Here is a 16,141-nt window from a genome sequence, read left to right as displayed (position 1 = left end):
AGATAGAGAGTAGCTGTAATGTAGGCCTTAGGTTGGCTTATGTAAACTCTAGAAAATGAGTATATGAAGTAATTTTGCCTAAAGGACAAAGCAAGATGATCCAGAGAACATGCTGTAAAACTCTGATGTGGGAAAGAACAATCTCATGAATCACCCTACTCTCTGCTTTCCAAATGAAATGCAGGAAAAAGTGTTCCATGATCTAGGTGTATGGGGAGAGAAGCACAGGGAGGAGTCAACAATTGCAGGTGCTGTGATGAGTGAAGACAAACATGGTAGCTGCCTTGACCTGAGCTGTGTCAGGGGGAAACACACAGTCCCACGATTTCAGCTTGCTAAGGCCTGTATTGGGATCTTGGAAATAATCTGGAATGACGAACATGAGAGCAAGAAATCGGATATGCATCTTCTTAAAAATTGTGATTTTTGTCGTGATCTGTGTTTTAGTATTTAGAAAGCTAAGCAAGCTGACTTTTAAAAAAAAAAAAGTAACGCAATACTGATACTATGTTACATTTTCTATTTCTATATGTCTGGCTTTCCTGAGTTGCATCATCACTGTATTTAAATTTGCTTGATGATTTTTGTTGATGAAAATATATTGCATAAGTAGCCTGGTTCTTTGCAGATATGGACACTTTATGTGGTGTTGGTTTTTGTAACTGTTAAGTTTTGCCTTTTGTATTTTTTATCCTTTGTCTGATGTTATTTACTTTGATGTGATGGCATTCTTTTCAGCTTGGCATTTAGACAAAGGTTTCTGATGTGTTCTTGCCGTTGTGTGTCATAGCTAGCTTTTAACATTCAATATCAAATTTAGCCTGACTCTTTTGTTGATTTTGTTCTGGTTTTCTACAGTGGACAGGCCAAAATCCCAGCAAATCAGAACTTCTGGTACCATAAGACGAACTTCTTCTTTGGACACAATAACAGGACCTTACCTCACAGGACAGTGGCCACGTGATCCCCACGTACACTACCCTTCATGTATGAAAGATAAATCTACTCAGGTAAAAAGCTGTAAAACAAGACAACAGAGATGTTTTGTATAATGGATGTCTTCCTGATAATACTTTTATCACCTGATCTGGAATCTTAGCTCAACTTAATTCTGAAGAAATATGGGTTCACTTAATTTTATTATAAATATAAAACCCTAAAAATAGGGTACGGTAGTGTTTTTTAATCAGTGTCAATTCAGTAACATGGTATGCAACAGATAATATTTTGATGCCTTTAGAAAACAGTTGTTAAAAACGATTTTCTGTATGTGGGCAGATCTGTTGAGGCTAAATAAGCAGATTTCAATCTCAGCCTTGTATCTGGTTTATTTTGAAGCTGCTATATGCAAAATTGTGCTGAGTGTTATTTAAGAAACAGATTCCATAATAGTAGTGGCTGACAAACTAAGATTTTATTAAATTGTGGTAATAAATCTGAGAGTCTCAAAAAGTGTATTTGTATGCGTGCGGGGGAGGAGAAGGAGAGAGGTTACTGTTAAGAAGAATTGAGCAGTTCGTCACTAGAGGGGAAATCAAGAAGAGGAAGCTGGGAGCGAGCCTGAAATGTGGTCTTGAGATGTTCCCTCTGCTTACTTGCAAGAAAGAGAAACAGAAATGCTCTGTGGAAGAGTTGCCTCTTGAAGCCAGACATCAGAAAGAGAGCCTTACCACCAGCTACAAAGAGAAGGCTACTGAGATTATTTATGGCCTGATACCCTTGTGATATGCCCTTGGATCCTCCTCAGGGCTCTGTCCTTAGCAGGAACCCCTGGCTGGTAGGCTGCTGTGGCATTCATAGTGGTCCAGTGCTCTTGGGCTAGAAAGCTGAACATTGTTTCTTGCCTGATTCCTCCTCATGCTGGAGCTTGTTGCCCACAAAGATGATCACTATCAAACAGGTAAAAAAATATGTAATTCTAAAAAATCCCAAATTATTGGCAAAGGAGTTGCATTCCTGGTTTTTCAGTAGTGTTATTAGGGTATGGAGTAAATAATCTGAGTTTGTGTTCTAAACTAAATTGGAAACTAGAAAAAGCTATCTACCTTTGGTTATATTTTCAGTCTACAGGTCATGTAGGGATGGTTGTTAAATCAGTTTTCTATCTCTTGTGCCATGATTCTGGCCCATTGTCATCATGGGTGTCCTGCAAAGAAAAATGATACTTCTGTCATCCTACCTTTTGCTTATAACTCTCTTGTACCATTAAGAATTGTTTTTAATGGAAGCTTATGTTGTCACAATGCATATGATACCTTTAAAATATTAAGGATTTTTCTGTCATAACTTCACTTGTAGGTGTATAGGTTTTGGTTAGTTTCCGCTGACCCACAACATACTTGTCACCCATTTTGCCACCATTGCTTAGAGCAAATGCAGCAGCTCTTTAAATTGATTCTAGGTTTTAGTCTTTTGTGTAATACTGAATTTATCAGGACAAGTTAGCATATATAAATAATTTTCCACATCTCTTTAAAATCTACTGTAATGCAATGCAGGAAGCCCTCTGATGGGGGAAGGATAAGCATAGAGTGCTTAGAAAAGAAAAAAGATCTGTTTGATCCAGAAATCCTATTTAATGAATTTGGGAATCTGATGATTAAAATTGTTCAAGGAGACTTTTAGAAACTGTGGTGGGACCCTTTAAGAAAATGCTGTCTTCATGTCCTACTCATTCATTTTGAAACCAGCCAGCCAGTTTTAGTAAAAAAGAAGAACAAGCAGTCATCTTTACTGTCGTGAAAGGTCTACTTAAAAAGCTCTTAATCCTGGATTTACTTCCAAGGTGTCTGCCTTTCACAATACTGTGCCTTGAAGGTCTTTCTGTTCTGAAACCATAATTGCCATTCAGGAGATTCTTGGTAACACGTTTTGTAGTTGCTGTATTTCTTAACCTCTCTCTCATAAAACATATATCCATATCAAACTTCGCCAATAGCTTTATGAATAGAAGATTTAGAATATTTAAACATTCACAAACAAACCTTTTCACTAGTTACAGAAAAGAGAAACAAACTTGTTCTATAAATATTTGAGCTCCAAGCATTTGGCAGTAAAATTGCTTTCCTAGTGAGCTCAAGTAAGTGTTTAGGTTATTTGACCTGTTGGCTGCCACCCTTTGCCTCATTCAGAAACAAAGCTCAGGGAGGAAAAAAAGAACGTAAGTTTTACCTTTTCAGCATAACCAAATGTAACAGAGAGGAAAGGCCGTACTGTTGTCATTACAAGGTGAAGTATTATTTCAAAGGGATAAGGGCAGGGAAGTTTCATGGTTTGGATTTGTGTGGATATCTTCTAACAAGGAATTATGTTAGCTGTCTTTTTATTCAAATTATGCAAAAATCAAGCATTTAGCAGTGTTTGAGTTGGAAAACATGTGTCTTGAATACTCAGCACTATATGAATATGTAAAATGTAACAAGCATAGTGATTGGGACAGCAAATTCCATTTTTTTGAATATTCACTAGGGAGGGTTGTAGATGAACTTGATCATAAAATATTGACTTGAGCTATGTTTTGGTTGTGTGGGGTTTTTCGTTGTTTGAGCTCTGTATAGTTTGAAGTATATCTAATTTCAAGAACTAAGGATAAGTTCCAAGTTGTTGATAGGATGCATGCATGGCAAATTAAGTTAAATTAAATTAAAGCCCTGCTCTTTGAGTACTAGCACAAGTACTTCCACTGCTTCATGTTTGTTGGCTAAGTAACAGTTTAGCTCATGGGAGTTGATATAGTTTACAGTAGCTAAAAATAATAACACTTCGTAGTTTAGCCGAGTGGAAGATGGTAACAACAAAATAAATAAAAACAAGATAGTGAAAATCAATATATCAATTTTTTTGTGTGAGCATGTTTCATTGGAGAATAAATCATCTCTTGTTTTACTTCTAAACTCATGAACAATACTTATAAGTAAGTAAGTATAACTTACATTGTAGGTGGAATAATTATTTCTCTTTCAGGGGTACTTTTTGTCCCTAATTAAACAGTAATTTAAAATCCAAATTTTGTGCAGTTTCGTGAAGGTGGTGATCATGGCTGTTCCAAGTTTCTTAGAATTCTTGTATTTAAAAAAAAAAGTCAGATTCTGGTCTTCACTGTGATCAGATGAACCTTTTTATTCCAACTCCTTGTTTCCCTCTTAAGTTCTTTGAACCTGTGTAGTGCTCATGAATAAAATGTTTCTTCTTTCTCTAAAATTAAACCAGGATTTTAAAAAAAGAATTTGGTAATATCTTATTATTTAAATAAAGGAAACAGAATTTTGTTTGTTTGGTTTGGTTTCTGTTGCATCTTGGAGAATCATACCTGTAGTCCATATTTCTTTCTCTTTTACCCACCTCAAGTATTTTGACTGAAAACACTTAGGAGAAGTGAGGTGGTTATGTTTGCTTTTGGAAGAATACTCTATGACACTATACATTGTGACATTTACACAATTCCAGAATTCTAAGAATTCTCCATGCGTTTATGCTCATGAGTGTATGTGTACATATGCATACAACTAGCTGATCTTCAAGGAGCAGCAAGTTTTGGATAATCAGAGGTACGCCATTTTATTTAGTAGTGTTTTAAGTATTTCAGAAATGCAGGGAAACTTACTATTATAGGAAGTTATTATATGTGTTGATGTACTTTGTGATCCCCTTCCCAAGTTCCTCCACTGTCCTACTTCCCTCTCCTTCTCAGCAAAATTTGAACTTTTCATTAAGGCCATTCAAAACTCAGTATAGCTCCTTTCCCCACTTTTTCCGCCTCTGTTGGGAGCACTGTTGGAGCAATTTTGTATACTTCTTCTTCATGCTATGCATGTATTTCCGCCTTCCTAGTGTAAGGAATAATTCAATGTCGAAATGATTATGCCTAACCTTAGAATCTTCAGAAACATTTGGATAATCATCATAGTTTATTAATATAATTATTTGGCAGTAGCTAAATCATTTAAAAGATTTTTATAAAATTAAAAAGGAGAGATTAGGGATAAACATATGATGTTGATGTCATAACAAATATATTGCTGAACAAAGTTCGTCTATGTAATCTTTCTCGATCTAAATAATACAAAGAAAAGAATAAATGACCATGTGGAATATGATTCAGTGATTTCCTGCAGCACCCCCCCTCCAATTTACTTCTTAAACTGGATTCCAATATGCCTGGATATGCCTTTTTCATTGTATATGGTAATTATGTGTTACACAAACGGAAATGAAGAAAGTTTGCAAAATGCCTTTCAGAATTTTTATTTCTCTCTAGTCTAAAGAATAACGCAGAGTTATTAAAATGGAATGCTTGGCTAAAATATGTTTTTATTCTTCCTGTGTGGGGGTCAAGGCTTTAATGTAGTTACCTCTCATTAGTCACTTGAGTAATGTTTTGTATTCTTTTGGGTAGAAATTTCTTTGCTTAAAAATTAACATCATAAACCAGGAGGCTCAATTACATGAAGCTTTTTTATTGGTGTATTTTAGTTGTCATTACTTTCATAGCATATTTTAATGATGTACTTTGGAGGGAAGGGACAAGGAGGAAGATGTGTCATGTAACTATGAATTTATCATTCTAACTTCTCTTAACCTGTCTGATGTTTAAGAGTCATTGTCACCTATAGTCAAATTAACTTCTAACTCTTTAGGCTGTTTCTTTCTGTAAAATTTCTAGAGGGCCTTTGAATGCTTTAGAAACATCTGAAGACTCATCAGACTTTATTTTCTAGTGCTGTTGTTGCGTTTCTTTTAAATATGGAAGTTCTTCAAATATTATTGCTTCCCCTGTAAAACCTAGTCTTGTGTTCTTAATGTTTCACCCACCCCCCAATGTAGTTAATCTGGAATGCAGGCTAGATATAGTAATTAGAGTGAAGGACTGGCAATGAAATGTGAGATATTTAGAGTAATTCAGTCTTATTTTAGGTTTAGGTAGGTTGGTATTCCATGCAGTCATTCTGATCTAAATGAAGTGGAAAGAATGTAGGTGTATATCCCTGACATGGGTGGAAAAGCAAGGCAGATTACCAAACGCCTTGGAAGAAATGCTAATCTCTACAAGCTTGGGTGAGTTAGAACAATGGTAATTGTGATTTACATTAGGACTGAAGAGAGCAACCAGATGTGGTGTTCTCAGCGTGTCCTATCCCATGCGCATGCTTTAAGCAGTGTCAGCTGAAACTGGGACCATGAACCTTCACATTTTGAAATATCAGTGATCCTCCTCTTGAAGCTGCAGCATGTGTTACTTAATGTTTTCAAGGTTCTCCTCCTAAAATGTTTTCACTCTTAGTTTCTGAACATAGACTTGCAGGAATAATCCTTCAATTTCATGAAGTTCAGTTCATATTTAAGTGATGCTGTAAATTTTTTTCAGCTCTGAAATATTACCAGTTTCACAGATAGTGCCTATGACCTGTCTTACTGTGTTTCTGACTTGAGGTGCAGCAACTTTGGTTTCGTTTATTGTGATTCAGAAATTTTTCTTCAAATACAGTTTTGAGTTACTTTTTGAGTTTCATTATTTTTTTGATATGTTTAACACATGGGAAGTACACTTGCAGCTTCAAATGAAGGCTTCCATGAATAAGCCTGTTTTGTAGAAGTTGTAAATAAAGATGGGAAAATAATTTTCATGATCTGTGGCATATGAAGGGTGCTGTAGACCCCCATCTTATTTGTGATGTAAATTACAACATTCAAGTGAGGTATGAGGTGTTCATACATGAGCTAAACTTACAAAAGTGGAATTTCTGCTTGAATGTAACAAGTGTGGGGTTCTTTGGTTGGGTGGTGTTTTTTGGTTTTGTTTTTTTTTTTTTTAAAAAAACCAACTTTTGAATATAAGGATTTTGGGTTACAAACCCAAAACTTATCTTCATATAATGTGGGTTACAATATATTATAACCAGCAATTTCTAGGGTTTGAAGAAGATGGGCTTGATATAATATTCTAGTAACTGCTTATGTTGTGTTATTTTTTTTAACCTTTTTTCTTTTTTCCATCTGAATATAAGTAGCACATTAATATAACATTGCCTGAATTCAGTACTGTGCTAGGAACATCGTATATTATTTGTAATCTAATACTGCAAATAAAATTGAGGGACACCAATAGTCTGCCCCCTGTATACTTGTATGTGTATTTTGAAAGGTTGTGACTTGACTCAATTTACCAGAGATTGAAAGCAACTGTGTAATCCTTGTCTCAATGGAGATGATATTTGAGTGGAAGAGAGTGTCAAAGCATATTTGAGAAAGTACAAAAATTAGTTTTAAGTGAATGGATGTTTTATATTTGTTATTTTTGTTTTCTGATTAAATCAACTGCAATATAAGGATTCCCACCTCTCTTTACTAACAGTCACCAGTGTTGTTGATGAAGTTCTTCAGGGTGTTGCTATTAGTTTGTTTTTATTCTTGCTGTCTGGATCAATATCTGTGCTTATTAAAAAATACAGGCAAGCTCTTGCTTTGTATGTAATGTTTTTTGTTTTGTTTTTTAACAGTTTACTTCTCTTTGTTGAGAAACTCACTTTGGCTTTTTAGGTACTCGATGTCTTTTCTGCTTATTAAGCTGTAGTTGAAAGTCTATGAGCTTGTAGTGATCCCTGGTACACCCTCCTGCACCACGGGAAAATATTTAAGTACCTGAAATGCCTGTTTCTACTTTGTCCTGGGGTTGTTCCCGAAACTATGGGGCAGTGTTGTATTCAGAATACACTCTTTGGAAGATAAATTTTCAAATAATTCCCTTTGCATTGATGTTTTTCTGGTTTTGTATGAGATTGTGAAAGCTCATGATTTTGAAAAAGGAGCAAATTTCCCCCATTTTCTCTAGTTCTTTAGAAATCTGCAAGCCACTTCAGTGTTTGAAAAAAAAAAAATGTAAAAGCAATACAGTCTCTTTCACACAAATTTCAGAGAGGTGGTAAGTACCAAATTTGCAAGAACAAGTAATTATTTAGAACATGGCTCTGCTAAAATGCAGAGCAAACGAATGCACACACAGGTAGCGCGTGTGTGGCAAAGGCTCTGCTTTGGGTGATGAGAGTCATGGGTTGCCTGGCTGAGGGACTCCCACGTTTCCCTCATAGTTTTAAATAGCTGTTTTAGCTCTTCACTCTTGTTAATTTTTTATTTTTTTTCATAACCATGTTATCTTCTGGCTTCTTCCGCAGACCCACACAAAGAGTCATAAAATAAATACACAGAACCCTAACTTTTATAAAGATCTGTTTTTTCTTTCCTGGGATCATGCAGCAAAAACTTCGTTACTGATTTTTTCCATTTTGATTTCTAATCGCCCACATAGCTTGCTGGGCCGTTGGTGGAAGTATTCCTGGTGGTGTAAGAATAACGGAGAAAAAAAACCCACCAAAAACATGGAAACTGCAGGGCTGGCAGAAAACACAAGTGGGATACATAGGCCTGTGCACACAAAGTGACTTGGCACATTAAATATTAGCACTTACGAGTTAGGTGCCGGGCTGTAGGCCATATAATACTATGGCAGTGCAGTGATTATAAAGGTATAACCTGTGCTCTGAAACTACAGTTCAGTGCTTAATGGTACCAGGCCTGGCCTGGCGCACTCGGCTGGAGCGGCCTGGCCCCGGAGGGCTGCCTTCACCTCCCTTCCCAGGGCAGCGAGGGTGAGGAGCTGCAGGCGTTGTGTTTGTGGTGTTCTCCAGGGCGGTGCCTGGCCTCATTCCTGAGCAGAACAGTGTCCGCTACGTGTGTGGGTACTACAAAAGTTTCCAGACCTTAGAGGGGAAGCAAGAGTAAGGAAAGCTGTGGAGGAACAGGGTTTCCATGAACAAGAAGGATGTTCCGCAGGGAGGTGGATCCCAGATCCTACCTGTCCTGCTGGGCTGGGGACCTGTCTCCCTTGGAGAAGTACTAGCAGTGGTCCCTTCCCTGAAAAACCTCACTGCCAAATTCGCGTCATTTTCAGTGGTATAGTTTTATTTCTTGCGGCTTTATTGTGAAAGATTCAGCTAATACTAGTAGGAATTGTTGAGGGGAAAAAAAAAGCCACTTTTTTTTTTCTTTTCACAAATTTATGTGTGCCTATAGCCCTGAGTTTTATGTGGTTCATACCCCAAACTCTCTCTGGCTTTTAGATGTCCCCATTTCTCCTCTGGCAGCTGGTGACTCTTGTTCAGAAACGCTGGTGGATACCCTCAATTTTCATAGTAGTCTTGTGGTGAATAGCACAGGAGTCGGGAGGTCTGGCTTCCAAACGCTTCTCAATCTTTGGGATTTAACTTTAAAGCTCCTACATCCAACCCCCAAGCTTCTGGGCTTGCAGACAAGGTTGGAAAAGGCCTGCTCTTCACTGTTCTGCTCATGTAGGTCAGAGCCAAAAATAATAAAAGGTGTATCAAACTCGTATCAAGTCAGAGTTTGCAGGAAGGAATTGATTATGTAGCCCAGTGATTAAGGAACACGGGTGGGAGAACTGAATCCTGGCTTTTGGTCTATGAGTTTGTTTGTTTGCATATTTTTTTAATCTTGTGGTTTTCTAAACTGTCCACTGAATGAAAACTAGAAATGGATGCCAAAGCACAGATGGGAGTAGCCAGGTAAGGTGTTTTTTGTGATTGTCAGGCCTCCGATTCCTTTGTCAGTAATGTGCATTGTCCTCATCCTTTGCAAATGCAGGTTTACAAAGCTTTAGTTTTCTATATTGTTTTTTTATGTATTGGGACTATTACTGCTGCATATCAGATTCTGAAATTTATTCTTCATGTATAATGCCTGAACTCTGACACTGCAGAAAGAGTAAAGCAATAATTTGTGCCAAAAGTTTTTCTTACCTGGAGAATTCAGTACGGTATATTTTCTCTTTTTTTCCCTTCTAGACACCTAGCTGTTGGGCTGAAGAAGGAGCAGAAAAGAGATCACATCAGCGCTCAGCATCATGGGGAAGTGCTGATCAACTAAAAGAGGTGAGAAGTTTTGCACAGTGGAGCCTTTCAAGTTTTGATATGCCCAAGACATTTTTTAATCCCTATCTGGAGTCCAGGAAACTGCACCCTTTCCCTCCCCTCTGTTGCTTTTGAAACAGGTTTTACCTCCAACGTAAGAGTTGTTTGAAGAGGGGTTGTTGGTTTTAGGCCTGTTGGATTTCCTCCCATCCTACTACACAGTGTTGACTGTGAAGGAATGGCAGGAGTGAGTGCTGAGGAACCAGCTTGTTGTTGCTTACTAATTTTTCTGTTCAGAGTTACCTGAGCTAGTTTTCTGTTCTTTGATGCTGCTCTTCTGAAAAAGGCAAAGTGTAAGTCGGTATGTTAGCATATTCTTGCTTAGAAATTTCCTTCAACTTTAAGGGTGGAGATAGAGAGGACGTGACTTTCACGAGGGAAAAAGGGGAGGGTAAGTTGTTGATACAGTAATGGTATGATTACTTGAAATGCTCTTTAATCATATGTATTTTGCTGTAGACAACAATTACAACTAGAAAGAATCGACCAAAAGCCAAGTAGATTTGCATCATGAGAAAGTAGATAGAGTAATATGATGTCTAACTCATCTGAAATGACAATATTTCAGTTTTTGTGCTAGTAAACTCCATTCTGTTCAGAGTTCATGTAACTCTAGCTCTGTCCAGTACCTAATAACTGGTCTGCAGTCAGCCTCATGCCCCTGTCAGGAAGGGTGCAGCCTCTCTTCAAGAGCTACAGCTTTCTTATTAAGAAATTAATCTTGCAGCATGTTCTCATGTTGTGGAACTTTTCCCTAGTACTCTGGGCTTTTTGTATCTTCTCTCCTGGCTCCCTGTTTAATAAGACATTTAAAAATGAGAAGAAATGTATAGGTTGTCTGAGGAGATGGTATTACTGGCAATATATAGTTCTCTTCCAGACAGCCATTGGTAGGAATAACAATTGTCAAAAGGAGTGATGTAAGTTTAATTACTTGAATTTTAAAATCAGATTTGACAAATATGGAATAATCTTGCATTCCAGTGGTGGCAATAGCCTCATTTTTAAAGATGAGGACTTGGGCCAAAGAGAGGTCAATCCAAAGAGGGTTGTCTATTCCCATCTCATTGAGTACCTGTTACAAAACCCATCATAGCTGATTTATTGGTACATGGGCCTTCCTTTGCCTGGGTGACTTCATCTGCAGCTATGAGGAAGCACTCAGAATCACAGATTAAGCACCCAGAAATTAGTACAGAAGGAGTTTTGTGTCTGAAAAGTTTTGGCTTAAACCTTACCTACCAGCACAAAGGAATTGTAGCAGGGGCAGGAATAGCATTTGTATTTCCAGGATAGTGCTTGCTTACTTTTACTGAGAGACCATCATTCATTTTCTGGCGGTTCCCTATCAAGTTCTGCAACAAGCAGCTTTTCTTCACCACAGGGCTGTGAGTGTCAGTGATAGTGAAACCTTCAGCATGTAAGCAAGTCTCTGCCATTTGATAACAGTGATCCATTGTGCTAGGTTGCCATCCTCTTTATGGAGTGACCACAAGAGAAAGATAAGAAACATGTGACCGATGGGTTTCATGGTTCCTTTCTGATAGAACACACTAATGGAAAAAATGGGGTGTGTGGAAAGGAATTGTTTCTATCCAAGTTTTGCAATGGTTGTTCACCCCAAAACCTGCCCTTGTCTTCTCCAGCTTATAGTTCTTTTGCTTCCTCTGTTTTCCTTTCTCCAGCTTCTCTAACCAGTTTTCTTGCCTTCTGTAGTTCCCTGGGTTCATAGTCCCAGTGTCATTCTGCATGCATTATCCGGCAAATTCTCGTTTATCTTCCCTTACTTGAGCTCTTGCTCACTTCCCTTCCAGCGCCTTGTCTGTTCTGACTCTCCATCATTTGGCTTCTATTTTATCCCTTTCTTTTTCCTGTACCTCACCCTTAAGTCCTGGTTCCAGCTTCTCTGTCCGGCTACTTAATGCCTGTGTGGTGGGTGTTCAGAGTTTGTTCAATACCAGCAGTATCTGTGCATTCAGTTTCTTTGTGCCACAGTAGTTGGCAGTTTCTGGAAGGAGAAATTCTCTGGGGCAGTTCTGTTCAAACTATAAAGCCCAGTAGAGACAGAATTACTAGCAGATGTAGCTGCCAGTTCCAAACATGTTTCTTGAACACGTTCAGACTGAAATTTGTGCTAAAGCATCACCAAATATAAAAGTTTTTCCAAGGGAATAGAGGGGCACATTTCCAGCATAAAGGACCCCAGGCAAATGTTTGGCTTTTTCCTCCAAAGCATCGGACAACAGAGCTTCCCAGGTAAAAAGCTACGATAATGTATTTTAGCACATAAAATGGTACAATGATTTCCACCCCCCTTTCATTTTAATCTCATTCTTAAAACAGCTCTAATACTTGTACTGAAATCTCTGATGGGAAGGGGATAGGAGAGCTGAATGTTGTATGGTAGACTTCAGAGAAAAGTTGACAAAGCTGTAGACAGCTGAAAGCAAGAGCTTAAGTAATGGAAATAAAAGTGTCACCTTTCCTGGGCAACTGCATTTGTTATGAATAACATAGGTAACAGTAGTTCTGCTCAGTGTTTTGAATTGTTTCCCATAGCATTTGACAGTAAACAAGTGGAAAGCTGTTTACAGTTTCCTTGGCTTGTATTAGCAGTTTGGATTCATGTTTTCTTGTTCCAACAATTAATGGAATGATTTCTGGCATGTATTTTTTATTATGTTGATACTGTAAACTAGCCAAATACTTGTATGCATAGTTTTAATTGGTTTTGATAAAAGAAGATTGAATGTGCTTTTAAGTTTAAAAAAAATTGTTTTTTCCTTGGTTAGTTTGAGAGCTATTACAAGTAAATGCATTTATGTAACACAACTGGGAGCTCTTTTAAAAAGATTTACATTAAAAAAAACCCTAAAAATTAGTTTGTAGACTTAAGATCCCAAGCAAGCAAATGAATTACCACATAAAAAAATTTTCACTTTGGGTAGCTGAAAATTATTTTGTCCTTGAATTGAAATAGGATTGAATCTGCCTAGCAGTGAGATAGGCAATGCTTGCTTTCGTGTAGTGGGTCAATTAAAAACTTTACAACTCCCCAGCTCTCAATATGAACTTTGTAATGATAGAGTGTACCTTTTTATCACTTCCTAACAAGATTAACTTTTTTTTTATTCTGAAGGGATCTACTGCTTGTTTTTATGAAGTCTTGAATATAACTTGTAAGATAATGCCAGACTGCTTTAACATTCTTTTAGTAGAACATCTTGACTGGGAGATAAAGATTGCTATCAGTGTCTTTGTACTGGCACAAACCAAGTAGTGGTGTGAACCACTGGTATTTTTTCCCCTTTCAACCTGAATAGTTAGTCTGAAATTCTGTTGCAGCTGAATAGGGACAATTATAGTTATAGCTTACCCTGAACTGGAATTTACCCAAAACTGGGGAAAAAAAAAAAGCGGGATTTAAAACAAATAGTTTTCAGTCTGTGTAGTTTTTTTAAAGATATATTTCAGACAGCTGATTTTTCACTTCCCTTAAGCACCGCTCTATCTGTTACACTGACACCAGCAACCCTGCCTTGGAAGGTTCCTTTTGCTCTAACAGAGTACTTGAAAAGGACTTTGGAATAAAAGAGAATCGAATATGAGAGCTTTTACTTTTTATGTGCTTTCATATACCAATCGGAAGATTGTATTCAAAGGTTTAGGGTGAATTTCTAATGCTTGTTTTACTCTTTGACCTACTGGTTAACTTGTTTATTAACAAATGGTTCATGAATGAGTTAGAGCTTGCTCTCATTAAAAGGAGTTTGTGGCTTGTTCAGCAATAGGAAGTGACTATGTTGTGTAGCCTGATTTGTAGAAATACAGCCTATTAGCTGGTAAATATTAATGAGCATTTGGACAGGAATGGTGAGATGTGACATGTTCCTTCATATTAGTAGTCTGCATCTAGGTCTCTTCAAATGAAAAGTTATCAGGATACTCAGATTATTCCAGTGTTGTAAAGAACCGACCTAATTTGCTTATTTCTCAGGTTTGTGCCATTAGTTATATTAGTCTGCATGCATATTACAAGTGGTACAGAGAAAATTCACATTTATTTCAAGTACACTTCTACCTGTAAAAATATTCAGCAAGCAAAAAACACAGGGTTTTTTCCTAACTTCTTGTTTGTTTAATAATCTTTGATGGTCATCTTATAGTTGGCTGTATGACAGTAAACCATCAAGGCCCAACTGCAAGTTTGTGTCCTGAATGACCTGATGTAGGTTTGTTACTGTAGGTTTATGGTGCACCGATCTTTGTGTTTTCTTGGATTTTTTTTTTTTTATAAATAACTGTAAAGTACATCAAGAAAAGAGTCTTTCTGACACATTGGGAATATTGCAGGGAATAGTCACGGGAAGAGGGAAGGCTGAAAACTTTCTTAATTTTTTTGAGATGTGCATAGATGTGTGCTTTGTGCTCCTCCCCCATACAGTCACATGAGAGTACTTGCCAAATGTGAACTAAAAAATATAATTCGAAATTTGCTACCGTATATGTTTACAACTTGTAAAGTAGCAAAATAATTTAAAATAATTGTATCTGAACATTGGAACTGGCGTTCAAATTGCGTGTCTTCCTTGAGGAATTCCTTGATTTTTTTTTAGCTGTGTCCTCTAAGAAAATGCCTGTGTTGTATAATGAGAACTTTCTGCCCATCTTCAAGCTAGGTAGACAGGGAGAGCATTTGAATTGGTATACTGAAGTCACTGTCACATTTTATGTATCTAAGTGCACATATGTGCAAGGCTAAGGCTTTAATGTCTTCAGCAACTGTATGCTTTAAAGGATGCACATTAGATCTTTTTGTGATGATTTACATGTGTTCCTTAATATGATTGTGTATGCCCCAGTCACCTTCGTGCTCCGTTCTTGGGCATGTGAGGGAAATGGTGTCCCAAACTGTTTCTGTTGTTCTTAGCTGCCCTGTTAAAATGGAGTGTTTTGTTACTGCACTTCTTTTTCCCAAGCATAGCACGTTATTCCTTTTTTGCCTCATCTTCCTAACTGAAATGTCTGTTTTGCTGCCCTGAATGGAGTTCAGTGTTAGAGTGTATTTACACCAGTGTAATGGCTGGATTTTCAAGTACATGTTTTTCTGATACCAGTCACTTGGCACTAGTTTCTTTGCACAGCAAATTCCCTAGCTCATACTAGTTGCATCAGTCAAGTGCCCAAGAGACAGGATCTGCTGCTGCTTTGAGATACGGGTGCCATGAGTTCCAGACTCCTGCCTCACTACACAAATTATATCTGCTTTCCTAGGGTTAGTGTACCTCATACCTATCTGCAGCCCACTTTGGTTATGTTTGATGCTCTGATTGTGCTTCTCTGCTGCTTAGGAAGAAGATGAAGATAAACTTCTAGGAAGCTAGCACAGCTACATCTTCCTGTTAGTAGTAGTGGCTTTATTTGAGTTTCAGATGGAAAATAATTGGCAATGAAAAGATAATCTTGTAGAAGAAAAAAACTATTGGGATTTTAGGATTAGCTTTAGCAAGTGGTAGATTCACTGTGGACTCCTCGTGGTGAAAAGATGGAGCATCATTTGGTTTGGAGGATTCTTCTGTCTGTGTATTCAGTGCCACTGCCTGCTTAGCATGGCTGCTTTGAAGCTGGGTTGTCTGTGCTGGCAAGCCTCTGTCTTTCATGTCTGGTGGATGAATAAGAAATGGCAGATTCCTTTTTATATGTCCATCCTTCCTTTCTCATTTTTTCGTCTGATGGTAACTACCATATCATGGAAAGCTAGGATCTTTCAAATTCAGGGCTAAGGACAGGTAATCTGAGAAGGCATATCTATTTCTTCACTGCATTGCATGTTTTCTTAAGTGGTCATATCAGCTCTGCATACACAGTCAGATTCTCAACAAGTTTTCATCTTTCTCTTTCTCCCCAGTGACCCAAGAAGCCTTTTACTGTCAGGAACCTACTGACCGTCAAAATATACATACTCTTGAGGTGCCTGAGAGAACCTCAGATTCTAGGGGTTGATGATTCCTTTCAGGATATCAGAGCTTCAAGGTTTTGGTCAGCCTAAAGACATACCAGCCTATCAGTGCTCTTCCATCTAATGCTTCCACTGTCCAGATTTTACAGTGAGAGGCTATGTTCTCAAAGATTTGCAGGCTGTTTGCAACAGAAATCAGTCA

General features: G+C 37.7%; 1 protein-coding gene across 4 annotated transcripts in view; it reads left to right on the top strand.

The window, feature by feature from the left end:
• Window positions 1-16,141, top strand: part of GLCCI1 (glucocorticoid induced 1) — a 57,707-nt gene that overhangs the window by 20,372 nt on the left and 21,194 nt on the right. For all 4 annotated transcript variants that reach the window (XM_087774244.1, XM_087774234.1, XM_087774249.1 and 1 more), the window contains exons 2-3: window positions 859-1,010; window positions 9,855-9,941. In XM_087774244.1, the coding sequence (XP_087630370.1) occupies window positions 859-1,010; window positions 9,855-9,941 (239 nt within the window). The remainder of the gene's footprint in view (window positions 1-858; window positions 1,011-9,854; window positions 9,942-16,141) is intronic.

Source organism: Nipponia nippon, unplaced genomic scaffold (assembly GCF_047370975.1).
Source record: "Nipponia nippon isolate SJK-2023a ecotype South Korea unplaced genomic scaffold, ASM4737097v1 scaffold_1, whole genome shotgun sequence".
Taxonomy (NCBI): Eukaryota; Metazoa; Chordata; class Aves; order Pelecaniformes; family Threskiornithidae; genus Nipponia; species Nipponia nippon.
This window is presented reverse-complemented; position numbering and strand designations above follow the sequence as displayed.